General features: G+C 49.9%; 1 protein-coding gene across 1 annotated transcript; it reads left to right on the top strand.

The window, feature by feature from the left end:
• ttll5 (tubulin tyrosine ligase-like family, member 5) lies at positions 1-27,191 on the top strand. The gene is made up of 17 exons (XM_056589728.1): positions 1-76; positions 3,194-3,285; positions 5,818-5,928; positions 6,297-6,388; positions 7,013-7,075; positions 7,605-7,756; positions 8,246-8,462; positions 9,862-9,979; positions 10,733-10,952; positions 11,324-11,343; positions 11,989-12,086; positions 12,244-12,392; positions 12,821-13,462; positions 14,017-14,213; positions 17,579-17,718; positions 24,096-24,252; positions 26,967-27,191. The coding sequence occupies exons 1-17, from the start codon at positions 1-3 to the stop codon at positions 27,189-27,191; spliced, it is 2,769 nt and encodes a 922-aa protein (XP_056445703.1).
• The last annotated feature ends 664 nt before the right edge of the window (positions 27,192-27,855 follow it).

Here is a 27,855-nt window from a genome sequence, read left to right as displayed (position 1 = left end):
ATGTTTCCCTTCAGCGACGCTCCTCTGGACCTCAAGATAAAGGCCAGCATGATAGCTGACATGTTTTCCATCGTGGGTGAGTGCTGTCCTGCACAGTTTCCAATGTCTTCTGCAGGCCAGCTCTGAGGTGCTGGGATCCATCTTCATCGCTTATTGCAAATGTTGGCGCTGAGACCCTGGCGGAGAGATGCTGGTCGTGATCTATATCCACCAGCCTGTTCCACCTCAGGGGTTGAGGACCACCAGGGCAACGGGCTCATTACTGGGACTCTCCCAGTAGCATGGTCTGACTCCACCATGACTCCCACTCTGTGTCATCGTAGCAGTGAACTCACACTGGGGAACGCGTACCCTTGTTGTCTTGCTGTGTTCTGCGTTTAAGGTCTCTGTTCGGCCACACTTAACCATGCATATCCTCTGCTCTTGTAATTATGCCCCAGAATGACAGAGTTATCCTTCATCAGGGGCTCTGAGTGTGGATGGGGGGCCGCTGGGCTGGGCCCCCGGCCCCCGGCCCTATTGGGGCTCCTGCAGCGTGCTCGTTATTAGGAGCTCCCCATCGCTTTGGCTCCAAAGGGGCCTAGTAGATAATTTTTCTAAAGTCCAGTGCAGATAGACTACAACTGTTGTTTCTCACACACAGGGTCGCTCCAGCGAGATTCCCCTCGTAAAATGTGTAGAACATGCATTATGGAAACATTTGGATAGCTCCACAAGGGGGTTCCATGATTGTGCAAACGCAACAACCGCAAGCGTTATTAATTGACATTAAAAGACCTGGCTGGGGGGGAAGTTGTCGACGGAGACAGGCGTGGGTTGTGTTGGAGTCATTAAGCTCTCTTGAGAAACTGGATCCTGCATTGTTAAGCTGTAGCGATTTGAGTATCCAGAATGTTGCGCCCCGGGCAGGGATCAACCCTCATTATAGAGCAGTGGTTGCAACAGAGAAGGAGAGCTGTCCTGGTAGATCCTCCTCCTCCTCCCCCTCCTCCTCCTCCCCCTCCTCCTCCTCCTCCTCCTCCTCCTCCTCATAATTACTGTATTCTCACGGAGCAGGCAGAGCTTACAATGCCATGACAAAAGTGCGTACTCACCAGAGAAGAATCTCACACACACACACTTGCACCTATGCACTTGCGCACACACACACACACACACACACACGCACACGCACACGCACACGCACACAGACACAGACAGACACACACAGACACACACACCGGGACAAAGGCATTCCGGCAATGTAATATCCACACTCTGCTGGATAAGACCTGACAAGTACATATGTATTACAAGAGTGACTGATATGGTCTTTAACAACGATGCAATGAATGCAAGACACAAGACAACAATCTTATCTGCGCTCGGTCTCCCTGGGCCCCTTACCTCGCTGGCATTCTCTCCCCATCTATTAAGAGTGTTGGCTAACAGTCCTTCTGCTCGCTCTGAGCCCCCCAGACGCTCACTATAGGCAAGCGTCCAGTGACACTCCAAGAGAGAACGAGTGTGTGTGTGTGTGCGTGCCTGAGCATATGGGCGCGTATACAAAGTGCACAATATGAGTTCACGCCAGGTGCGAGAGAGAGAGCGAGAGAGAGAGAGAGAGAGAGAGAGAGAGAGAGAGAGAGAGAGAGAGAGAGAGAGAGAGAGAGAGAGAGAGAGAGAGAGAGAGAGAGAGAGAGAGAGAGAGAGAGAGAGAGAGAGAGAGAGAGAGAGAGAGAGAGAGAGAGAGAGAGAGACCACTAACAGCTCTCAAGGCTCGAGTTGGAGAGAGAGAGAGAGAGAGAGAGAGAAAGTGAGTCCAATCATAAAGGGCCAGTTATCTTTGGAGTGAGGCATTAGCGCGGGGGGGGGGGAAATGAGCGGTGGCATGTAGAACATAGCCCATCCATTATTCACCAAAACAACCCCTCTGCCCGACGCCCCCGGGGCTGATAGCACTTGGGCGGCGTCCCGGTCCTGTAAATAATGACAGCATGCCATTAGCATTCATTCACCCCCACCTCCCCTCCCCACCTCCCTCCCCCCCACCTCCCCTGCCCACCTCCCTCCCCCCCCACCTCCCCTGCCCACCTCCCTCCCCCCTTCTCCCGTCTGCTGCTGCTGTCAGTTAGTTGTCAGCCATGTTTGGAATAATTGCCGTGTTGAGGTGAGAATGCGGCGGGGGCCCTAAGCCCTACCTGACGGCTGGGAGGACCCTGCAGGAAGCGGCCCCCGGGGGCCCGCCTGTCAATCGCCTCGAATCACCGACATTTAAAAGAATGTATGCACGCGTGACCCGAATGAAACCAATGCTTCCCCCCCCAGGGTTAGAGGACGGGAAGCATTGGTGTCATTGGGGGCTCTCTTGCATACATTTTTTGTAAGAGAGACCCAATGAGACCCAATTAGTAGTTAGTTATTACTAACTACTACTGACGACTAGTGTGTGTGTGTGTGTGTGTGTGTGTCACAAAAATATGCCCTTTTAAGCCCTTTGAGACTGCACTTATTTATTTGCTAGAGAGACCCAATTAGTTTATTACTAACTACTACTAACTATTATGACTACTACATCGGTAGTTGAGTTTCGGTCGTTTCATTTTCATTGGGTCTCGCTTGCACTTTTATTACTGCTTATAACTGCTACTGATTATTATGACTACTACACTACTGTAGTTTATTCATGGGTTGGTTGGTTAGTTAGGTTGTCATTAATCATCCTTTTGGAGAAGTCTCTTTGCCCACCAAAGAGGACAGGATCGAGAAGTATCCTCTTCACCATAATGTATTCATACACTGGAATTCGTCCATAATATATTCGGTATCAGTCCTTTGCACAGGCTTGTAAAAACACTGCGCCTCCTTTATGAAAACACTTGCCACGAAATGACAATCAAAAATGCACACCTTGATGTAGCGTAATCCATGAGAATCTGATGGATGTAAACCTGGGTGCCAAACATGATTCAGGAACATGAGGATCAGATAGCAGCCGTCTAGGTATTAACCGTGTAATACCCATGGTGCCTTTCAGCGCAGGGCGGGGCAGCCTGCCTGGAGCCCAGCACACAGGTTCACCCTGAGCTCTCACTCTGACCTCCCTCAGTGTGGAACGCCGGCCAGTGTGGAGGTGTAGGCCAGTGGTGTTGGTGAACCCCAGACAGAGCTTCTCCTCCCCTCCCCCGCCCCCTGACTCCTCTTGTCTTCCCAGGCTTCGTGTGTCAGGACCCCCTGCTGAAACAGCCGCGCTCCGAACGCAACGCTGTGGAGCCCACTCTCAGGCAGCCGGCGCCGAAATCCACGGTACACACACACGTACAGGAATACACACACACGTCACACACACACACACACACACACACACACACACACACACACACTCAAATATACGGCCTCACACACAAACACACACACACACACACACACACACACACACACACACACACACACACACACACACACACACACACACACACACACACACACACACACACACAAATATACGGCCTCACACACAAACACACACACACAGACACACACAGACACGCACACATACACACACACATACACGCACACACAAATACACACACAAATACACACACATTTATGCACTTGCATAGACAGACATCCACACTTATACATGCACTTGCACACACACACACAGACCAAACAGTGATGATATTACACAGAATTTGCTTAACGTATGCAAATGACGGTAACGAAATGCTATCATTTCAAATTATATAAACAGTTCCATTGGGTGTGTGCAGTGGGAGATTGAAATTAATCCGATATAATAATACAGTGTGCGGTTTGTGAATATAGTGTATGAAATCAAATCTACAATTCAAATGTAGATGGCATGATGCCAAGACACAGATTAAATGCTTCTTAAACAATGTTGTCAAAACCCTCTGCCCCATGCTAGCACATGTCTGCTCAGGAAAGCTCTGCTTCTATCGCAAAGTCGTGCATATTATCATTATAATGTGGAGAGGCCATTGTTGTTAACGGTAGATAAATATTACTGCTAATCCTCGGGTTTTGTCTGAGTGTACATAACTCCTGGGTGCTGCTCTCTCAGGCTTTATTGTCAATCATTTGTATTTTTCTGCCTAATGATAATCTTGCTTCCCCTTGGCCTAATAGTGCCACGTCAGCCCTGCTCTTGGCTGGTGCTAGCCGACGACTCTGTGAGCTTTAGTCCTGGATATACAGCAGAGCCTCTGCCAAATACGAGATTTGTGCTTCACCTTCCGCTGTGCAAAGGGCCTGTCTGGGCATCCACTAACAGGGCGTCATTGTATGATGTAGGATTCTACAGCGTGTGCACATACACTCCATTAATCCCCGTGCATTGCCTCGCAGCGTCCCTGCTCTGCACAGACCCCCGCCACTCCGACTAAAGGGGTTTAGAGTTCTCTTCAGACTGTGCACTAGACAGACGTTTGTATCGTCAGTGATGTGTCGGCAACCAGTTAGCAGATCTACCAAAATATGAAAATAAACAATGTGAACTTTGAACTTCTTTGCAAATATGATACATATATATGTAAATATATATATATATGATGTAAAAAATGTATCTCTATGAATTGTTTTCCTACATCTGTCAGATTCTATGACGTCCTCAGGCAGAGCATTTCTGAGATCTCCTGACGTTTGACCTGGAATGTAGCATGAACCATTTACACGGCACTCATTCTCAGAGTCGACGTTAGTCTTATTTTTTCTTCAGAGATCTAGCCACACTGCTAGATCCGATGAACTAAAACACTGTTGGTGACCGAACCATTTCGGACACGGATGAACAAGCCGTCAGACTGGTCACATGACACTAACCTAACCACTGTCCTTCCTCCTCCTCCTCCTGCTCCCACTGCCTCGCCACTGCCTGTTGCATCGCTGTTAAGAAACGCTGCCTCATCCCCCAGAGTGCACCTCGCTCCCCGCCGTCTGCTTCGCCTCTCATTGGATTAGAAGTCGCTCGGCCATTAGTCACCGTACCGGCCGCGCCCAGTGCATCGATCCACAGACGACATCCACATTAAAACACTCGTTCGATCATCATTAGCTCAGCGGCTGCGGTGCAGAGTCAGAGTCTGAGGAGGTTTTTAGCCGGCTGTCTGGCGGTGGCGTCTCGCTACGGCGCTGCCTGGACACGCTGGCGCCGCGCCAGGGCCACAGAGGCACGAGGAGAGGGACCAGGTGGGGCCCCGCGAGGCCCCGTCCCTCTCCCTGCGGTGTAATTACAGGCAACAGTTGTCTTTGAATTTTGATTCTGGGATTAAAGCTTGTCAGTCTTTGGCTGACACTGTATCCGCACCCCACCCCCCCCTCCCTCCACCCTCCACAAATTAAATGTAATCCCACCACCGCTCGGCAGATGACACATTCTGCATGTGATCCCGGGGGAGGGGGTCCGGTTGTCTGGCTCCGGCTCCAGCATGGGCTCTAAGGCTGTCAATCACAGCTTGGTGGGGGCGGGCGGGGGCGGGGGGTTCAGTCTGCCAGCAAATGTCCATTTTTGTTTTTTTACAATGTTATACGAGGCTTTATATTATTTGCTACATCTTGGACTTCATGAAGCCGTGTTGTGTTTCAGAGTGTTGCCTTTTCATGGCTGCAGCGGGGACTTGCCAGGAACAAATGTTGGAGTTTGACAACCCTTTGGAAAATGTTATTGATGCAGATAATAAAGCGACCGATTGTTTGCAATGGTTGGCCCGGATTTGTCTTGGAAAATAGCAAGGGGGAAGGGGAGGGGGTCACATGTATGGTATCATTATACTGTAACCTTATCCCAACCTTTTTTTCCTTCTTTTTCCCCTGTAGAGGCAGAGGCCAATGTCAGCCTGCGACGCAGGCACCCAGAGCTCTGAGGACATGCTGGAGGGCACCCTGGGCCGGGGGGGCAGTAGCACCCTAGGCCTGACCGCTGAGGAGGTAACCCGTCCTAACCGGTCCAACCCTTTCCCCTGCAGCCTTTTTAATACTGGTCAGACAAATATACTAATATGATGTATGGTGGGGTCTCTCTTGCTCTCTCGCTCTCTCTTTCTCACTCTTTCTCTCTCTCACCTTTCCCTCTCTCCCTCTCTCTCTCACCTCACTCTCAAATCTCTGTCAATACTCTCTATCCACCTCCCTATCTCGCCAATCTCGCCCATCTCTCTCTCTCTCTCTCTCTCTCTCTCTCTCTCTCTCCCTCTCCCTCTCCCTCTCCCCCTCTCCCTCTCCCTCTCCCTCTCCCTCTCCCTCTCTCTCTCTCTCTCTCTCTCTCTCTCTCTCTCTCTCTCTCTGGCCCCCGTCAGATCAAAGTGTTGAGGAGGACCACGGAGGAGTACGAGAGACGGGGGGGCTTCATCAGGATCTTCCCCACCCGAGACACCTGGGAGCTCTATGCGTAAGGCGAATCCACCCATCACCCGCAGACCAATCACTTATAATCCCCTTCCCCCTCCAGGGCTCGTCCATTAGGCTGTCCGCCGGCGCCCATCCGCATGAATTTGATTCAGCTTCGCTATTATTAAATGAGCGCAATCAATGTCTGCAGCCAGAGAAAAAGGGGTCAAGTGTCTAGACTGTTCCCAGCAGAGCAGAGCTCACACCACACCGCACGCAGGACTTGTTGGACACAGCTTTGTTTTATGGACCTGCTGTTGCATTCCATATTCCTGCTCCAACTATAAATGCCAGTTCAGCCTCCATTTGGGAGGCGATGTATATTAATATGTTTCTATGCGTTTTCAGCAGGATTAGCTTTATGAGCCTGTTGGCTATGGGGAAGGCGGTTCTCTGCTTGGGGTTTTACCAGCATGTTATTGAGTGGTCTGTGGAAATTATTAAGGGGCCGTTACCGGTAGCTGATCTCATAGGGGCCCCCAGTTTTTAACACATTTCCCACACAATGCGGGGGGGGGCCCTCGGTGATGATGATTGTAATAAGTCGCTTTGGATAAAAGCGTCTGCTAAATGCCCTAAATGTAAATGTAATTTGGGGATGATCTCTCGTTTCTCTCGGTCTCAGTGGATATCTGGAGTGCAAGACATCGATGAACTCCATGTTGGCCAGCAGGCTTTTCCATGAAAGGTAAGCTTTTCCATTCGTGGGTTACAGTGTCTCCCTCGCCACGTGGAAACGGTTGAGGTTGAAACCCTGCTGTTTGTTTGCTCTGCGGAGGGGATAGGTGAGGGGGATTACTGGTACCATCCCTCTCAGGTTTTCCAACGCGCACTCAAGTGTGTACGTGGCATGCCGGGGGGGGGGGGGCATGCCACGTACAACTATAAATTATATTATTGTTAGGATTTTTGTTATGAGTGTAAAATGGCCACAAAAAACGACATTAGGTTTCTGCGATCGCGCCCGTCAGCCCTGCCTTGGTGGCGTATTATCTGCGGTCCCTATCAAGTCCATTAGTTTTTCCGTTTTGCTTGCTGAAAGCGGATTGGGGGAGACTGTTGCTCTGTTGCTCCAAGACCACAGTCTGTGTTATTGTTTTTCGTCCCCCCCCCCCCGTTCTGTGCACTCTCTCCTTATTTTCACCTCGCTCTCTCAAATCTCTCTAACTATCTCTCTGTCTCTGACTCTCTGACTCTCTCTACCTCTCCCCTCGCAGTAACGTCGGCGGGGACGGGCCGCCGGCCCAGGACGTCTTCAACAGCTGTCACGGCGCTCAGTACGAGAGGAAGCTGACCTCGCTGGAGGGCCGCAAGAAACGTCGGCGCTACCTGGCCCAGAGGTCCACCGCCGCCCGGAAGAAGACCACCGGTCAGACGGGAGAGCTGCTCTCTCTGTCTCTCTCTCGCTCTCTATCTCTCTTCCCCTGACTCTCTCTGTCTCTGTCTCTGTCTCTCTCTCTCTCTGTCTCACTCTGTCTCTGTATGTGTCTCTCAGTGTGTGTGTGTGTCTCTCTCTCTCTCTCTCTCTCTCTCTCACACTCTCTCAGTGTGTGTCTCTCTCTCTCCCAGTGTGTTTGTGTCTCTCTCTCTCTCTCTCTGAGTTTCTCTCTCTCTCAGTGTGTGTGTCTATCTCCCGTCTATCTCTCCAATAAAGAAGTTATTATTCTTGTGTAAAGACAAATATAGCTCTGAATGAATTAATTTCAGAACAGCAACAAAAATAGAAAAGGTTACTGCACATTGTGCTATAATCGTATTTATATATATTGTGCTAAAATCGTATTTATTTCCCCAAAAAATACACTGTGATAAAACTGCAACAGCATGCTTCTCATTTCCATGGCGACGGGGACATCAGCGAGGGACTCCAAGGCCTGTCCCGCCGAGATCAGCAGGCGGGGGCTTCGGGCGGGGGAGGAGCTTGTCAAGGAGCCAATCGGAAGCAAGCCTCCCGGAGCGGTCAGCCCAATGACAGACTTCCCCGACTCAAGCCCCTCTGTCTGGGAGGCGGCCAGGCGCGGGGCCACACCCAAGGTGAACCTGCTGCTCATCCTGCAGCAGGGCTGGGACCTGAGGTCAGCCTCTCCCACACGCACACTGCACTGTTCTCTCTCTCTCTGCATCAGGGCTGGGACCTGAGGTCAGCCTCTCCCACACGCACACTGCACTGTTCTCTCTCTCTGCATCAGGGCTGGGACCTGAGGTCAGCCTCTCCCACACACACACTGCACTGTTCTCTCTCTCTCTGCATCAGGGCTGGGACCTGAGGTCAGCCTCTCCCACACGCACACTGCACTGTTCTCTCTCTCTCTGCATCAGGGCTGGGACCTGAGGTCAGCCTCTCCCACACGCACACTGCACTGTTCTCTCTCTCTGCATCGGGGCTGGGACCTGAGGTCAGCCCCTCCCACATTGCACATTTGTTCAATGGCTTCTGGTCTTTGGGCTTCAAAAGCTCTTTGTTCTTTTGAAGTGTGTTAGTTAGTAATGGTCAATGGCCATGTAATGGTAATGGTCCATTGTGTAGAATTTAGTAGCAACTAGCGGTTTGTAGATTGCAACCCACTGAACATGGGATTAGAATTTATTTAAACATGCTTATGAATATTATGTTTTGTTTCTGCCAAGTCCGCTCCGCTAGAGGCTACAATACTGTACACACTGCACCTTTAAGGCGGTTTTAAATATCACTGATATTCCTGAACAAATTTCTACAAGGAACTCAATATGTCTCCGCTTTTTTTAGCCCTTGAAATTGAAATTGGAGGGAGGAATTACAATAACATGTCTGGGTTTGTTGAAACTCCCAGGTTACATGCAAGGAGATGCCCAAAGAGACAGGCAATTATAACACAGTCGATCATTGTTTGTGTTTCACCCGCCCCCCGACACACTTTCACAAAAAGACACACATGCACAAACACGCACACATATACACATATGCACAGACACACATGCACACGCTCACACACAGACACACAGACAAGTACACACGCACACACACAAGCACACAAACACACTACAGTATAATGCCAGTTTCCCTTGTGAAATCCAAGGGAGCCATGAAAACAATTAATCATTCTGTTGTTGGAACGTAACCAGTCCCACTGGGTTCCTACGGCCGCCCCGTTGAAACAGATACATACCTGTCTTTTTAGGTTCTCCCTATCTTTGCCTGCTGTGTTCCTACACACAGATCCTGGAATGTGGGCCCCCACGTGTTAAATAGCCCAAAAAATAACAATCTACTGTTTCCTTCATTGCTGCTAGGTGGGGAACTAGGTGCAGCCCAGGGCCTTGTTATCTATTATCAACTGTCTGACACTACCTACTAGTAGTTAGTGTGTGTGTGTGTGTGTGTGTGTGTGTGTGTGTGTGTGTGTGTGTGTGTGTGTGTGTGTGTGTGTGTGTGTGTGTGTTCTCTTGGCCCTCTCCCGCTCCTAAACCCCCCTCTGCCCTCTGTGTGCGGGGCAGTAAGGTGCAGGCGCGCACGGCCTTCACCTGTTACCTGTGCCGGGTCCAACAGCGCCTCTCGGCTGAGAGCATGGCCAGCGGCGCCCCAGCCGGGCCGGAGAAGGACGACGACCAAATGGTACGATCGCCACCATCCCCGTCCCCATCAGAACCCCGTCCATACACACACACACTGCGCACACATGCTTGAAGGGAAGCCCTTTTATGTACGTGTGATTTTTCCATGTGCTTTTCCAGCCTTACTCACCCGTGACTCCTGGTATCCGGCGTTAATGTGCACGAGGCGTTTGTGGCCACTCGCCGGGGAAAAATCGGGTAGTTTTTGACATAAAAACGTTGGCTTGATGGCGAGGTCACATCCGTTCGCTGGAAGGGCGGCGTCGTGATTGGATAAGACATTTGGAGGAAAAGCAAAATGTGCAAAATGTGAATGCATGCCAATCGTAGCATCATTCATCAAAAGTCCCGCTTTTTTATTTGCTATTTAGTGAATGAAGAGATGGAAGGTCCAGCATGTATGACTGTAGAATGAACCCTCGATTAATGAGTGTGACTTGGATGACCAGCAGCCAGGCGCAGAGAGAGAGACAGAGTCCAAAGACTTAAAAGGGATTTTATTGCTCAAATGACAAAGGGCGAAATGAATAAACACTAGAACCTGTTCATGAACCAACTTCAACTGAAAAACTAATAATAGCATCAAGACTAAGAGAAACAAAAACTCAACAGGAAACATTGGGCCATTCGATCACAGAGTCGGAAACACGGCCTGCCGTAGCAGGAGCGTTTGTGAATGAGAAGGATCAGCGAGCGGTGGGAAGCGGGCGGGTTATTCATACCGTTCTGTTGATATTACCACGGTGTGTTCCAGGAGCTGGTGGTGCGCTTCCTGCAGAGAGCAGCCAGTAACATGCAGCAGGACGTCAGGCTGGACCTGCCCAGTCGCCAGCTCGCGCCGCAGGCCCGCAGACGCATTCTGTCCACTCAGCTGGGAGACTTCATCCACTGCTACAGCAAGGCAGCTAGCCCCTCTCTCTCCCTCGTTATGAATGACACCTTCTGCCTCATTGTACTGATTTTATACACTTTGTGTACATGTTTGAAGGGTTTAAAGATAAATACATTTTCCAGATTTTATGATATATATATATTTTTTTAGCTTTAATGATAAAATTTTTTTTCAGCTTTAATGATATCTATATTTGTCAGATTTAATGATAAATACATTTTGTCAGTAGAAAGAGAACAAAAATATATCGCTGTTGGTACAGTTAAGATGTTCATAGAAACAAGTGCCAAGCACCTACAGTTACCAGGTTAGCCCATTCCCTGTATACAGCAAGATAGCTAGGATAAGATGCTACACGATGCTAAGTACTGTCTTTAAGTGGCAGGACGTACAACATACAGTAAGTGTGTACATTAAGTGGCAGGATGTAAAACATACCAGTGTTTCCCCCAGTAAATGTCTCAGTCAAGGTGGTAAGCAGTCGGCGGCAAATTTTTTTTGTTGAAAAATTTTGGGGGTATTTTGCTCAAAGATGCCAGTACGCATGAATGAAATAAACAACTGTTTATTTCCATATAAATAAACAACAGTAGGTACAAATGTTGTGCAAACATGCAGACACTACAAAATAAAATTAAAGAAAAGTGCAAATTAAATACAAATAATGGACAATACACTTAACTTTTGTATGCAAATTCAACTATTTACAGTTCCTTTTTTGGATCTTATTTGCGGCACGGCTGACAAGAGGCATCAGTGCATGCAATTCTGCGTGGCTGTGCAAAGAACAGTTCCAGCGCCCTGCTGTAATTGAACTTTTTTTTTTTTTTTTTTTTTTTTTCAATACATTGGTAGTCAAGGCGGGGCCCTAGTCTTGTTAAGGCGGCCGCCTTAACAAGATAGTGCTGGGGGAAACCCTGCATACCATAAGTGCGTACATTAAGTGGCAGGATGTAAAACATACAATAAGTGCGTTCATTAAGTGGCAGGATGTACAACATACAATAAGTGTGTATATTAAGTGTCAGGATATAGAACATACAATAAGTGTGTATATTAAGTGTCAGGACATAGAACATACAATAAGTGTGTATATTAAGTGCCACTGATCTCCACAGGAAACGGATCAGATGCTGCACCAATCAGAGGGCGGCGGCGGCGATGAGGAGCGCTGCATAAACCCTGGCGTGTTCATGGAGTACATCGCAGGAGCAAGGTGAGCTCCGCCCCCCCCCCCCCCCCCAACCCCCCCACCGCCGTTGGTTCGCCCCGCTCCCCTACCGCTAAGATAACACGCGGCGCGGATCTAAACACGGATCTTAATCTTCCCCGCACATGTTTATTGGTGTTGCTTTTCGCCGTTTGATTTACAGCGAAAACGAGCTGGAGGCCGTTCTGACGTTCTACACACACAAGAATAAATCAGCCAGCGTCTTTCTTGGAACCAAAGTGTGCAGCGTCAGGAGAGACATTCCTGAGAGGAGCAGCTCCGGAGAGCAGGTCAAGTCCAGGCGCCCTCAAAGTGAGCTGCACTGCGTTTGGATTTGTTTTTCTGTGGAACTGAATTGAATTTGTGTTTTTATATTTCTTAATGGCTTCTAAGTTCACACAGCTTTCCTTTATTTTTGGGTGGATTTTCAAACGATTAGGGAGTATAAGGAGTCATTAGGAGTTGTGAAGAGTCTGTAACACTAATGCGTTTCTGAGAAATGGCCTGCTGCCGGCCAGGAAGCAAACTCACTATCTGTTTTTTTGGAAACGAGTGCGTACAAATCTTATGGAATCCAATTCATACTTCAATAAATAAACATGTGTCACAAGAAAAAACAAAGCAACCGTTTAGTTCAAAGAGAAGTAGAGAGGTTCAGAGACAAATTGATGAAAAACAAAGCTATAGCAATCTAGATTTAACATTTGACTGCCCTCTGTCTGCCCTCCTCCTCTGAACAGCTCTGGCTCTGGCCACATCCAGCAGCTCAGCCTGCACCCCTAAACCCAGCCCCGACCCGGCCCCCCGCACCCCCCCCCCCACCCACCCCGCTCCCGCCGCTGCCTACCCAGCACCCAGGGACCCGCAGCCGCAGGCCCCGTCCACCAGGACGGCCCCCGGCCCGCCTCGCCCGGCCCCCCGCGGCCCCCAGCACTCCTCCAGCTTCCCCGTGTCCTTCGACCGCTGCCACGCCCTTCCTCCACGGCCCCTCCCCCGCCGCCCCATCTCCTCTGAGTCCCTGCCCCTGCACTGTCCGCCCCCACCCCCACCAGCAGCACCACCCCCACCCCCGTCGCTGGCCTCTAAACCCCCGCCCTACACACACGCCACGCCCTGGATGCCCGCGCGGTACCCCCACCGGATGCCCGAGCCCCCGTCTCAGCCGCCGCCACCTCCGCCGCCACGCACCGGGCCCCACGCCACCCCACCGCCCAGCCAGGGGATGAGGAGGCTCCAGTCCTTTGTCGCCCCCTCCTCCTCATCCTCCTCCTCCTCCTCCTCCTCGTCCACGCCGGGCTCTGCGGCGTCGGGCTCCACGCGGGCCGCGGCGCACGTCTGCAACCAGAAGATCAGCAGACCCATCTCCGCCGGCCAGGCCCAAGGTACAGCCTCCTGCAGTGTTTTAGAACAGGCTCATTGGTCTTCTATGATCGCTAACATAGTAATCTAGGCAAAGCAAGGCAACTTATTTATGTAGCACTTTTCATACACGAAGCAGACTCAAAGTGCTTCACATTGAAAAACAGTCATACAATAAAATGAAATAATAAAATAAAATAGATAAGTGAAATAAAACAAAGGCAAAGTTAATAAGAAAGGGCAATGTGTTTAAATTTGCCATTTTATCACTGATGCTGAAATACGTCCCGAATTTGAGAAAAAAAATGGTAAAACCCTATGTTTTGGCCATTCCCTCCAAACATGTGAGCGCTCCGCTCTGCTGGGAACGCAGATAGGGTTCTTTTCGTGACGTCAGACCAACTGTCCCGAGGTAGTCTGATGTCACGACACGACCAAGGGGCAGCGGCGGCGGTGTGTGTGGACGTGTGGAGCTCTACGTGTGGGTCGTAACCATGGGGATAACACGCCCCCCTCCTTCCTAAAACTCTTCCTGTCTCTTTCACCATCGTCCTCGCTCGTCATAACCTCTTCTCAGGGAGCAGGAGGGCCTGCCCTGGGAGGCCGAGGCCGGAGCAGGAGGCTGTGGCGGCGGGGGCGGGGGAGCTGTGCTCTCTGGCGGCCCAGGCCCAGTCCAACCAGCAGGCCATCGTCGTGGCTCTGCAGAGGCTGGCGGACAAGCAGTCAGCCCGCCATTACAACAGCTCCAGCACCATCAACCTGCTGACACAGCATGTACGTTCACACACACGCTCTCACACTCTCCCTGGCCCTGTAACCACACACACACACACACGCACGCGCGCGCACACACACACACACAGTCTCTCTCGCTCTCTCTCCCTCTCTCCCTTTCCTTTCTTTCCTGTTTCTTAATCAGTGTACTGGGAGCTCCTAATGCCTGAAGCTCCCAACTTTCACAAAGTTACAACCGAGAAGCTTCTTTTGAAATGTTTTCTCAACTTCCTCTGACATGGTAAAACGATCCTCCTGACGCCTCGAGAAGAAGACCACCAACCCCCCCCCCCCCCACGACTGACGCCAACACCCCCACCCACCCTGCAGCGTTCGTCTTTCTTTCTTTCTTTCTTTCTTTCTTTCTTTCTTTCTTTCTTTCTTTCTTTCTTTCTTTCTTTCTTTCTTTCTTTCTTTCTTTCTTTCTTTCTTTCTTTCTTTCTTTCTTTCTTTCTTTCTTTCTTTCTTCCTTTCTTTCTTCCTGACCCCACGTCTGCAGCCCGCTAGGAGGCTAACAGCAGACCCACCTCCACCACCCCCCGCCCAACTCCATCACCACCCCCCGACCACCCAACCCCAGCACGTAGCCCGCTAGGTGGCCGACAACAGAACCACCACCACCCTCCGACCGCCCACCCGCAGCACGTAGCCCGCTAGGTGGCTGACAACAGAACCACCACCACCCTCCGATCGCCCACCCCCAGCATGTAGCCCCCTAGCGGGCCGACCTGGTCTGGGCGGGCCGGGCCGCGCCGTGTGAGGTCTCATTATCAGACGCTCCACAGGGGGAGTGCTGGCGGTTGAAGCTTAACAGGCTGCTGCTCTTTCTCCTCCGGGGTAATTGATGCTTATAAATAGAAGAATGTGGCAAATTGGCAGTCGGCATTGGAGCGGCAGGCACCGTTCCCTCGGAGACAACCCCCCCTCCACTATCTCGTGGTCTTCTCTTCTGAAGGGGTTGTCGTTTGGCTCGGGGCTTCTTCTCCCTCGCTGTCTCGAGGTCTTTTTTCATGTCAAGTGTGTTTTTGTGTGATGGCATAAGACCACACAGGAACAGTGTTGTTTTATGGCTTCCTCTTGGCCGCTGGTTCTTCTGTGTCTGTGGAAGGTGTTCGCTGTGATTCTGATGAGTGGTTAATCCCGGGCATGGCCAGGCGGGTTGGCTCCGCTCTGCTGTGTGGAAGTTGTGGGGGTATGTTTGGGCTTCAAGGGCCTGGGAGTGTATTTGGCCTTTTTGTCGGCTTGTATTAGAGGTCATTAAAGCACTTTCTAAACTCAATGGAGAGCTGTGTCAAAAAAACTGCAGCAGCAACACCCTGTTGCAAGAGTTGACCTCAATGGACTTCAGCAATCAGTCACTCGCATGCAAATGCCATTAAATGCACAGCAACAAGGGACTTGTTGTAGTGGAATATGCGTGTTTGCTTGCATGTGTATGTGTCAGGTTTGTAAGTCGTTTCTTTTTAACTCACTTGGACTTGGACGTGTGTGTGTGTGTGTATGTGTGTGTGTGTGTGTGTGTTTTCGCTTATGTATGACAACTCTTATACTGAGCCTTCAATGTTTTCGTGGTCTGTAATCTACCACCTATATCAGGGCTGGGCGCTATAGCGACGTTTACATACATACGTGCATTTGACTCTTGATATGTCGTGACACTCAGGCCGCAGGCCAGGCTTTACTCTGACCGGAGCGTGCGCTCATTTCCTCTCCCTGCCACCCAGTGGAATCGAGTCACGCAGAGGAGGCACAGGAGACACACGTCCGCTGTGATGCTAGCTGGAGAGAGAGAGCCCGTGCTTCACCACGGAGCTGTTCGGTTTGTTCTGGTTCAATAGAATACAAGGTTCACATCACAGCCTTCAGGTAGTCAAAAGAGCTGAACTTCCCTTTGCAGTCCGCTCAAATCTGGCGATAGCATCTTGCGGTATTTCTGGAGAAGAGAGATTATGTCTTCTCAAATCTGGGGAATGCGTCTTGCGGATTCTGGAGGATATTATATCTTTTCATCCGCGAACTTCAAGGTGACCTCTCCAAAATGTTTTTGTCTTATTTTGTTTGTTGTGTTTTTTGTTTCCTGTAGATGGTAAATGATTGTGTATCTGAGGTTTTGTGGAACTCACTCTCTTGGCCACAATTCTGTCAGCCCCCGCCCCCCAGCCTTAATTTAAACACCTGTCTCCGAGGAATGCCTGACATTTCCTTTTCCTGGCAGGATAAACCAACGCTCCGCTCACCTGCTGCGAGTTCAGCCTCAAACTCTGGGAAAATAAGCAGGCATGCCAGACCCAGGGAATATCACAAAGTAATGTTCCAGTGTACATGGGTCAATGCAAGAAGCGACCATTGTTTTTCGTAATCCATTATCTGAGGCAGAGTGATAGAGAATTGGCAGAGGGGGGGGGGGGGGGGGGGGGGGGGGAGGAGGCATGTATGGGGGCGTATTCGCTTTGCTCCTAAACTAACTTTTCACATGCTTCGGTGGGGATGCTCGTGCAGTTGGGCGGCCGGGCGCGTCACCAGCAGTCTAAACTATCCGGCCGTCATTCATTAGTCACTATTCCGTGTTTGCTTCGTCGACTCTTAGGTCAAAGGCCCGCTGGTTGTGCGTATAACCTGGTGGGGTAGGAGGTCAGGGGCGGAGGGTGATGGTGCCTTGGGGAGGTGTGGGAGACGGGGTGATGAGGGGGTCATGGGGTGATGGGGGCGCGTCCTGGATTTAGTGCTGAGTGGAGACTAGCTCTGCCCTGCCCTGTGTACATTTCTCACAGCTTGGGATCAAAAAGGTGTCAGCCCTCTGGGGCTACGGGGGTGCAGTGGAGGGTATAGTTTGGAGTTATGGAGGTCTGGGTGTGTCTGTCTATGGTAACACGGCCCAAGGGTTACCGTAATGTCACTTTCTTTCTTACTGGTGGAAATACTGCTCTAGGAAAAACTTTCTTTTATGCATCGTGTTACGAGCGTCTGTAAGTCATGTCTCGGAATTGATTTATTATCCAATTCCATTATCAAAACCTTTCTGGATTCCAAGCCAAATTTATATGCAATATTTGCAGAGGAATAAACATTTAAAAACCTTTTTAAATCATTTATATTTTCCTGAGACATTTAACACATCTTTCTCTGGGCTTGAAAAGAGGCCTTTATGTTCCTGGGTGGGGTCAGCAGTGCAACCTATTTCCTTGTCCCTTTAATTTCATACAAGGACCCCTTGGCCAGCTAATGTTATTCTCTAGTGAACTCAAAATCCTGACTCTTGCATTGATTTTCATGAGAAACGTGTGAAGGACACGTTACACTTTGTGGTTTTTACACTTTACACTTTGTCAGCCACCTACTAACTCTTTGTGGTTCTCCTCCAACAGCTCGCCAACCTCAACCTGGACAGTGGGATCATCAGCAGGGGAGGCTTCACCTTGGGGCCCAGGGCCCCCCCAGCTCCCCCTATTAGCCAGGGGCCACGCAGGGCCCTAAACGCAGAAACACTCCCCTCCGGGGGCACTGGGTGAGTCCACACAAATTATCTCGGCAGAAGATCCACCCTAAGCTCCCTGGAAAACCTATTTCCTTCCTGGAGATTCAGGAATGTCGTGCCTGGATGGGTATTGACACCGTTGTGGATGAAGAGGAGCACCCTGTCCATAATAGTTCCAATCAAAGCCCTAAAATCACAGTTGGCAGACTTTCAGTCATTCCTGTAGAATTCTCCGTATTGGCACACATCTCTTCGTGCCGCTGCTCATATGGATGAGCTCACGTAGAGTAGCGTTTGCCAGCCCTGGAGGCAGCAGGGAGGGAACGGTGTGCTGCGATCTCAGGCTGGCTCCCCTGCCAAGGTAAACAGCTATTCCTCCGCACCGGGAGCTGGAGGCTAGGAGGATGTAGCGTTCTGCTCTCATCAGGACGGGTTCAGTAATGAGCCACTGAAACAGTGATTCTAATACTTTGCTGCAGAAATGAGGGAATACATATATAAAACACTAAGAAAGGTATAAAAAGGATTGAGAGGACGGGGATGAGCCATGTACGGCATTCCAGGTCTCTTGTGCGAGGTTTACAAGGGCTAGCTAACGCGGGGAAAGTGCAATTCACCAGTGAAATTAATATACTGCGGTGGTTTTTCCATGTAATCAACTTTGGAGAACCTTATACTGTAGATGTCTACGTCTAATTTGGTCACAGTCAATAAAACCTGAGGACCATTTTAATGGACTCTGACAAATCTTTTGATTCAAGACTGCTATTCTTTTGGAAAGAAAATATCAAAAGATTTGCCAGCGTCCTTCTGGGCAGGTGAGGTGAAGGTAATTCCTGGAAATTGGCACTAAACTCCTTCCCTAATTGTTTCTTATGAGGAGAGCTAGCTGTGGAATTAGCTCGGTGTCTCACTTTCAAAGTGCAAAGCATGCTAGCGGCTCAACAACACATTTCCTTGGAATGATAAAAGGGCAAAGCCAACAATGATTCAGCCACTTTGTCAGTGTGTTCCAGGCAATCTCCTGCAAAAACACCAACCGACCTCCCTCCCTCTACAACCATCCGTTACTCCAGCACATCAAGGCAGAGATAAGGGGAGAATAAATGAAAGAGGGAGGAGGTTCTTGCAGGACACAGTGATTCATAATTCCTTTAATTTGTCCTGGTGACCCTGATTCCTTCCAACTGACGAGGCTAAATGGGTTAAAGCAGTTGGGGGGTTAGGCATTCATTCATTCATGCTCTCCATCTATTTTTAACAATATGTTAGTGACAATGTCTCAGACAGTTTGGCTCTGATCTGGAACCCAGTGTTTTTTCAGTCCAGCCTTTCCTTATGTATGGTACTGTCAGGGAATTATAGGAATGTCTGGCTTTCCCCTCCTTTGTAAACTGTTTTTGTTTTTCTAACGAGGAAGCTACGTCTAATAGGTTTCATAATTTTGGGGATCTAACAGATGTAAATATACCGCTAAAGAAGCACACCTAGAAGCATGGCTGAGACCCTTCCGTTTGGCTTCTGCGTGCGCTGACCCGATGGCTTCTGTTACTAGGCGGCCCTTTTGAAACAAATACACTTTTAGTCTCCAGTCGGTTATTTTGCGTTCTATATTTATCGGAAAGGTTTGGATACTTTGGATGACTCCACATCTCTTCGCGAGGCTTCCCAAGATAAACCTGGATAAGCATGAAACATATTGAATACTTTGACTCCCACTAAAGATAGCTGTATTCCAAGTTATCCTGGTAATATGCGACTCCCTGTTACTTTCCCCTTGCTACCAAGCAGCAAATCAAAACCTGTCCTTTTCAACCCGTCACCCTCTATCCCACTGTTTGGCTCTCCCGTCCCACGTGGCACACCGTATCTGATGAGATTTGGGGATAATTACCTTGACTTTGCCCGCCGCACTGTTTTCAAACACACAGAAACTGAGGATTTCCTTGAGCCCGTTCCCCCCAGCGCGGGGAATGAGGGCCGCTGCCAAACACACTGGAGCCGTTAAGCACACTGGCTCTTTATGCAACCACAGGGTGAAGGAGTATGATGGGTTTCAAAGGGAACGCGCAGGCCTTTGAAGTGTTGCCTCCTCCACATCTGCCAGGTATGCTGCCTCAGTGTTCGCAAATCAGCCTCCTCGGCCCCCCCCTCGTGTCAGCTGTCGAGCGGAGGGGCTTGACACTATCAAACTCCTACACATCCCGCCCCGGCTCTGATCATCGAGCCCGGCATTGATCATCCTTACCCGGCTATGATCATCCACCCCGGGCTCCGTTATCTTGGGGAGCACTGGCACGGCCCCCAGATGTGAGGCACATCATATTCTCACACATGGTACCGGGTGTTATGGGACTATTGGACCATTCCGAGAACTGGAATCCACTATGATCGCGGCACGGGTTCGTGTGCATGGCAGCCCACTCGGTGTAAGGTGAGGCTCCTGGTTTCTGGCCAGTGTCCCCTCGCCTCCCGGTGCAATATTTGGAAAACCTCCCTGGATTGAACGTGTTTTACTGCTTGAGGGAAAATGAATTTCCACATGGCTTTGCTCCTTAAGGCCGTGGTTTTGTATGCGTATTGCGGTTTCGGCAGCTGCTTACCTGCCTGCTGGCCGTCTGCAGCGCTCAGAGTGGGTCACATTTAGTCATCCCCCTGCCATCTTGTTTCACTTTAGGACCGAGGAGGCCTAGAAGGCTTCCCTGCCACCGCCGGACTCATCCTGTGTAGTTTTAGGTGGGTTCATTGTTTTGTCAGAGAGGGTTTTTACTTGATGAAATTTAGTCAGGACATTTTATTCCAGTACATTTAGTGACTGTCCTCTTGCAGAGCCAGGTTCCCAGCTCGCCAAAGAGGAGAGAAAGAAACATACCATCAGTGAAGGGCCCATCAATGAAGGCCTACGAAGTCGGTCCCATGTCTTTCTTCTCCCAAGTTAAAGAAGGTTTATTTTCACCTCAATCGGTACCAGATGTGGTAGCAACAGCGAGAAGTCCCCTGAGGTGAGAACCGGTAAAATTCCACTGAGGGGGATTACGCTACCATTCTAATGAGTACATGCACACCCCGTCCAATAGCATAACCCTAACACATGTACATGTATGGACAAGCGTGTGTCAACAACACTTAGTCACAACACATTGTCGTTATGAGAGGTACTTCAAAAAAAACAATTCACCCCAATTCTACTGCAATGAATGTTTAGGGTTCATACAAGAATTCATCGTTCAACAAACCCACGGTCTATTCAATACACTGAGCAAGTGACCCCCAACAAAGTTATGTAATCAATACCAATGATAATGGACTGATTATCCTGGTCAATGAGGTTGTTACTTCATCACTGTAAGGGCTTAAAATGTAGGATTGCCAGAAGTTCATCAAACTACAGCGTTAAGTGATTGTTGGAAATTACCTTACTTTGTCTGACAATAAGCCAAGGAAAACAGGTCTGAAGAGTGTTATATTTATAACCTGGAACAGAAAAAAAGCAAACAAATGAAGCTATTATTATTACCAACGATTGTTGGCAAACGCCTCAAATGCTTAATCGGTTATAAATATTTTTTTGCCGACGGTTGAATGAATGAATGGACGGGTCGTCCCGGACGTCAGGACACGGCTTTGAAGTCGGCTCTGGAAGTGGCTGGCCTGTTGTTGGATGATGTCACCGCCAGCAGAGCCCTTTCCCACATTGTGAGCGGCGCTGGATTGATGCTGCACATATGCTCAGCTGTGTTGTTGTAAGTCCTATCAGCATATCACAGGGAGGCAGGCGCTGCAGGGAGCAGAGGGGTGGGGGGAACACTACGTCAGGGGGCGCTTCAGGGGAAGTCCCCGATCCCTGAGCCCCTTCATGGGTCCTCCACGCGTCCTGCTACACCCATCTTCTCCTCCTGATCTCTGTGCGTCTTTACCCCCCCCCCCCCCCACACCCCTCTTATGCACTTATTGTATGTTGTACGTCCTGGCATTTAATGTACGCACTAATTGTCTGTTGTACGTCCTTGCACTTTTTTGAAAGTGTGCAGTGTGACGCTTCACCAGTTCACTCAAGGATAGCAATAGCTCGACTTTTATTTGTTCTTTCTGTAAAGCCTGCATACAGAGTTGGACTCTTCTATAACTCAAATGTATTATGAACTTGTGTGAAAGTGGAAAAAAGACTTTTAAGAGAAAGAAGGTCCATTTATTTTTATTTCCTAGTGTTATAGAAGTGGCGGTCTGACACGGATCACAGATATGACTCTCTGTGCCGAGTCTGGGGGAAAAAGATCTGAACAGGCCCAGAGTTGTTTTTATAATATGAACACCATTACCGTTTGACCAAACTGGGAGCCACATGGTCCACCAAGGGCTGAAATGAGTTTCTTATGACCTTTGTATGGCTACACACAACAGATGTTGTTGTTTTTTCATGCGGACTCCTTAGCAAACACTGGTATTATTTTCCCTCTGGATAAGTTTTTATTGAAGATTAAATTAAATCTATTTTGGGGAAAACGTTGGAAAGTCTTGATAGGTATGTGATGATTTGAATCTGATGGTATCAGTGGGCAACTGTTATTTCATCTAATGGATGGAGTATTTCAGGAATCTTTTCTCTCATTAGGGCCCTCAGGGGCCTTGAACCTTTATCTTTCTCTGTCTCCATTTCTCCCTCTTACCCTCCCTAATATTTCTACACTCAGCTCCCACAGGCTGCTATTCATGGGAATTATTACTGGCTGGGCTGGTCCACACAGCAGCCTGCCTCTGACTGCACACTGGCAGTGTAGAAACCAGGCCCGAAGGGACGACCAGAGGGCCCCCGTTTCTCTTTACTTTTCTCTCTTTCTTTTTTTCTTTTAAGGTAGGGGCCAAAAAGGCAAAAGGCCGCCCTGAGCTTAGTCTTAATAGCAGATAATCCGGTTACAAACGCGTGGAGCCGGACCCACGGTTTGGCTTCCAGGTTGTGGCTTTCTGATGTGGATGGAACATGAAGTTGTGAGAGTGCTGAGGCAAAGTGGAAAGGTTTCCAGTCTGAGCGCAGGCCGGCCGCATGCTGCCCTCCCACTCTCCCCTCGGACCGACCGCTTCCGGTCGTGGAGGCCGCTGTTGCTGCTGTTGCCGACCCCTCGTCTCTACGCTGCATGTGGCTGTGGAGGTAGAGCGGGTTGGCTGGTCCCCGCAAGGTTGCCAGTTCGATCCCCGACTCCTCCTAGCGTCGAGGCGTCGAGAGGGTCGAGGTGTCCCTGAGCAAGACACCTCACCCTAACTGCTCCCGACGAGCTGGCTGTCGCCTTGCGTGGTTGACTCCGCCGTCAGTGTGGGAGTGTTTGTAAGTATGGGTGAATTTTGGGAATATTGTAAAGCGCTTTGAGTGGCCACTGGTTAGAAAAGCGCTGTTTAAATGCATTCCCTTTACCATTAACCATTCACGTGCACCTTAAACTTGTATCGCTGTTGCAATTCATCCCTGTTAGGGAAATCTGGCAGCAAATGGACCACCGTGCATCCCTTCCTCGGTTGCTGTAACCGAAGGTTGCTAGTTCAATCCCCAGCACCTCCTAGCTGAGTGTCAATGTGTCCCTGAGCAAGTTCACCTAACCCTAACTGATCCTGACGAGCTGGCTGTCGCCTTGCATGGTTGACTCTGCCGTCGGTGTGTCAATGTGTGTATTAAACGATGTAAGTCGCTTTGGATAAAAGCGTCATGCCCTAATTGTAATTGTAAATTGCATGGTGAAGTCTGAAGCCCAGGGATTGATTCTCCATTATCCCAGGCAATGATACGGCCACTAGAGACTGGAGGGGTCTGAATGCTCTGAAGATGTTCTGAACCTCGCTCTCCTCTTTCATCCCGATGATTGGACTAATCTGGAACTCGAGCTGGGGTGTGGTTGATCTGGAACAGGGGAATATAGAGATGGCAAAGAAAGGCTTTTTATCAGACATTAGAACACTTAGTTACAAATATATTACTTTCCCCCCTCTGCTAATGTTGTGCTGTCCCAAAGACACATTCTGAACTTGATTTACATGACTTTCTTTTGTCCTAGTAACCTATACTATTCTCAAGCTCACCTCATTCTTTGACCTACGTTCTAAGTCTTCTAAAGTAAGGGTCAGAATTCACATTGGACAACATTATCATTCTGACTAAACATGGTTCAAATGCATAAGACAGCACTAAACTGGTAAGCTTACTACTGTAAACTCCATAATTAGTATTTCAGAAATGACCCACGGCCAGAATTCCCATTTTGCAACAATATAATGCAAACTAAACATGGTACAAATGCATAAGCCAGTACCAAACCATAAAGTCTACCCCTGTACTAATATAAGTTATTACAGTGTAGGTGACACTGATTGTTTTGTGTTTACTTCCTGCCGTCCTTCTCCTCCCCTCCTGGGTGCTATAGTCCCAGGATGCCGGCCCGGAGCGGAGTGGTCCACTGGAGCGAGGAGGAGACCCCGGCCTACAGGCATGTGACCGGGCCGGGCCCCCAGCCCCAGGGGAGTTACCGCTTCCAGTTCGCCATCCAACAGCTGCTGGACCAGAGCCACACTCGCCATCAGGTAACTGAAAAGGCTCCTGACGGAAGTTACAATAAAGGTTTCCGGTACACCGGGTCTCACCTCGCAAACGGCTAGATCTGGCACCTGCGTGATGTAGATGACCTCTCCATCGTCTCCGTGTGAGCTTACAGCCGGACATGGGATGGGAGCGAGCAGGGGAGGTCAACATGCAACAGTCCTCCCCGTATACCCAATGTTCTCTGGGAAGAATACATGTTTGCATGTTTTCATATCATTTATATAATGTTGAGATGGTGAACGATGAACAGAGTTTTCTCCTCTATATGCCTTTAGGGAAATTCACTTTACCCCCCCCTCTGGAAATGCAACTGAAGAGTTGCTTGAACGAAATCTTCGGAGCTGAGATATAGAGGCAGTATTGGTTAAAAGTCAAAGGATAGCCTTAATGCGGAAAATATCTTTAAACTGTCTTCATTTGACGTTTTTGTAGGACAAATTAAACTTAATTAAAGGCACATCTCAAGGGCAACTTTTTAAATACGGTACATTATATATATACAAACCATTTCCATTTTGTTCTCATGGAATGTAGCTTTGAAACCGAAAAAATGAATCCCACGATTGTTTGTTAGGAAAGATAAGAAATGTGTGTTGGAACATGTGTTGGGCGCTACAGTTAACAGGGAGCATCGTCACCTCACAACAGGACAACGGGACTTTCCTCATGTCCCCACTGAGCTCTGTGTTGTGCTCAGGGCTGGGGTCAGGGGGCCCCTGTGTGGTCAGTCCTCGGGGCCCACGTCGGTAGAGGAGAGCACCCCACTGTGGACGCCTCCGCGGATGCATTTCAGTCCCATTAGATGTGAGCTCAGTCCGTGGTCTTAGACGTGATATCCGCCTAATCGAAATGATGTTGCAAGAGAAAAAAGCAAAAGAAAGCTTTTAGTTGTGCTTGACGAGGTGCGACTGCTTTGGCTGGATGCTGAGGGAGATAAGGGAGGCTGAGAGCTCTCGGGTCACTCCAAACGATATGATTCCCATGTTTTGGGAGTGAAGACGTTTTCTCATTCACATTTTGCTTTGAAGGCAGATTCTGTTCCGGGAGATTATGGGAATTCATCTCCTGATGAGGAATCCATGAACTTTTCTTCATCGGTTGAAGCCCTTTGTGAAAAGTGATCCCCCCTGTGTGGCCTCTGGCCTCCTTCCATTCTCCGTCCCTCCCCACGGGCCACCTCTCTTCTGTTTTGCTGTTGTATCGTTCACCAGTTCACTATGTTGGAAAAATGGATTGGATCTAGGCCTTCCCTCGGTCCATTACATTACATGTAATGTAAGATTCTTCTTCCTCTTCTTCTTCTTCTTCTTCTTCTTCTTCTTCTCCTTCTCCTTCTCCTTCTCCTTCTCCTCTTCCTCTTCCTCTTCCTCTTCCTCTTCCTCTTCCTCCTCCTCCTCCCGACTCCTTACCCCCCAACCCGGCACAAAACCTTCCCTCTGATCTCACTTGCCTTGCTGCCCCGGTGATGCAAATCTCTAGTGAAGCGCGGGCTTTGATTCCCTCCACTTGAGTTCCTCCCATGTGTGCCCCAGCCATTTTGCTGGGTTCAAGTGGAATCGCCCCGCAGCTCCCCCTGAGCCGAACGTGCTCTTTGACTGTCGAGAGAATCAGTCAGCGGCAGCCCGCCTGACCCCCACTACGTACATTCTGTATCTACTAGTCAAGTCATCGTTGGGGGGGGGGTCGCGGGCGGTGATGATCAAACAAACGTTCTCCATTTCCACGCTCCGTTCCGTGCTCCCCTTCTGGCCTGCTTTCTTTGCCCTCATATCGCAACGTTTCTTCCCAGGCACTCGGCTTCAGGCGCACATCTCCCTACTAGTCGTTGTTTAAGTGCGCGTATACGGCGGTGTGTGCCGGCGCTCTCCTCTGTTCCAGTTACTCGCTGCAGACTGCGCGGCTCCTCTTCTGCCTTGGCTGAGCGCCACCTGGCAGCCAAAGAAAGGTGCCCCTCCTGGCCCCCCGCTCGAAAAAAAAAACCCAGCTGTAGCGGCCCCGGACCCCGGCAAACCTGGAAACCCGGCCGCTCATTCATCAACGTAGAATTCCCGTCAGATATTTCCCCCCGTCGCCCTGCCAACCGGGCCGTCGGAGAGCCTGCGCCGGGGGAAGTGGGGGAGGCTATTAGCCTGCTAGATAGATGAATAAAGTGGCAGGGAAAATGGCACGGACGTGAGACGTGGAAGGAATGCGCGCTAAGCATTCCCCGGCATCGCCAGGACCTAGTAAAGGCTGGCGTTAAAGTATTATGTCAGGGGGAATGGACTGTTTTTATTTTTACTCCTCCAGGCGAGCTTTCCTTCCTCTTTTGATGAGCAATCTTGTCTTAACTAGCGGAGGAAGAATGCAGGGCATGTTTTGATTAGGCATTTCTTCTTTAAGCTCGGCAATAATTCAAGCAGAGGTTTTTCATACTTTGTGGTAATGACTTGGCGGCCAGCTTCCTCTCCTCTAATACTGTGATGGTAGATATGCTCAATAAATCAAATCGCTAAATCCACGTATTGGCAGAATGCTGCAGTCGTGCAGCACTTTCAGCAGTCAAGCCATTTTAGAATTTCTTTCTGTGTTTGCGACGCTAAAGGTGAATACTTACAAAAGCATATTCCATGTGCCCTATGTAAATCAATCTTAAATACTAATTGAATATATTCAATGCTGATGTCCTAATGCAGTCTGCCCTGCTCCACCCTAGGCCCTGCTGCTGGAACCCACGAGTACCCAATGGCCCCGGGCCCCTAACAACTCCCCTGCGCACCCTCCGGGGGGCCACCCGGTCTGCACCAGCACCACTCAGACCCACGACCCCTCTCTGCACCGGCCCGAGCGGGGCCCCGGGAGGCCCCCGCTCGCCCCCAAGCCCCCCAGCGGCTCCCGGGACGGCCTGGCCAGGAAGACGGAGACCCAGCGCCTCACGTAAGACCACCGCTGTCGTTTCAGGAAACAGAACCCAGCGACTACCCAGCGCTAATTTGGCGTTGGCGTCTTCTCCAGTGTTTGAAGTGGGTTTTTCCCGGGGCGGCGGGCTGATTGGGTCGGGGGGGGGGTTGAGACAGGGTCCATGACATCAAGGGGGGTCTGGTAAGGGAACGGAGAGGCCCAGTGAGAGTACATGGGCGTGCAGAGTGCTTCCAGTCTTTTGGCCGGGGGCTCTATCTGCCTCTTCAATAAACAACGGCATCACAGGCCTGATTTCTGCCCGGCGCGTAAACACGATGCGGTTCAGCGATGGGGCCGCGGCTCGCGGCGTGGTCTAAACCCTGTTTGGTTTGGAGATAAGCTGAGGAGCACAGGGAGAAAGACACAAAAGTACAAGAAGAAGAAGAAGAAGAGGAGTTGGGGAGTCGGAAGGAGTGGGGGGGGGGCGGGGAAGCGGAACTGCCAGCTGTTTCCCACGGTTGCAGTATGACTTTATTGGCCGTCATCGTCTGTCCAAATTGCACAACGATCGGTGATAGGAGCCGCCTGTTTGTTCAACGCACATGGCCGCCGCGGAGGTGGTGGAGTTGCTGGCTAATTCCCTCCTCAGCAGACCGGCGAGCTGGGAGGCCTGTGAGTGTGTCTCTGTGTGTGTGTCTCGGTGT

This window comes from Gadus chalcogrammus, chromosome 5, assembly GCF_026213295.1.
Source record: "Gadus chalcogrammus isolate NIFS_2021 chromosome 5, NIFS_Gcha_1.0, whole genome shotgun sequence".
Lineage (NCBI taxonomy): Eukaryota > Metazoa > Chordata > Actinopteri > Gadiformes > Gadidae > Gadus > Gadus chalcogrammus.
The sequence above is the reverse complement of the archived record's forward strand: the minus strand, read 5'-3'. Positions and strand labels throughout refer to the sequence as shown.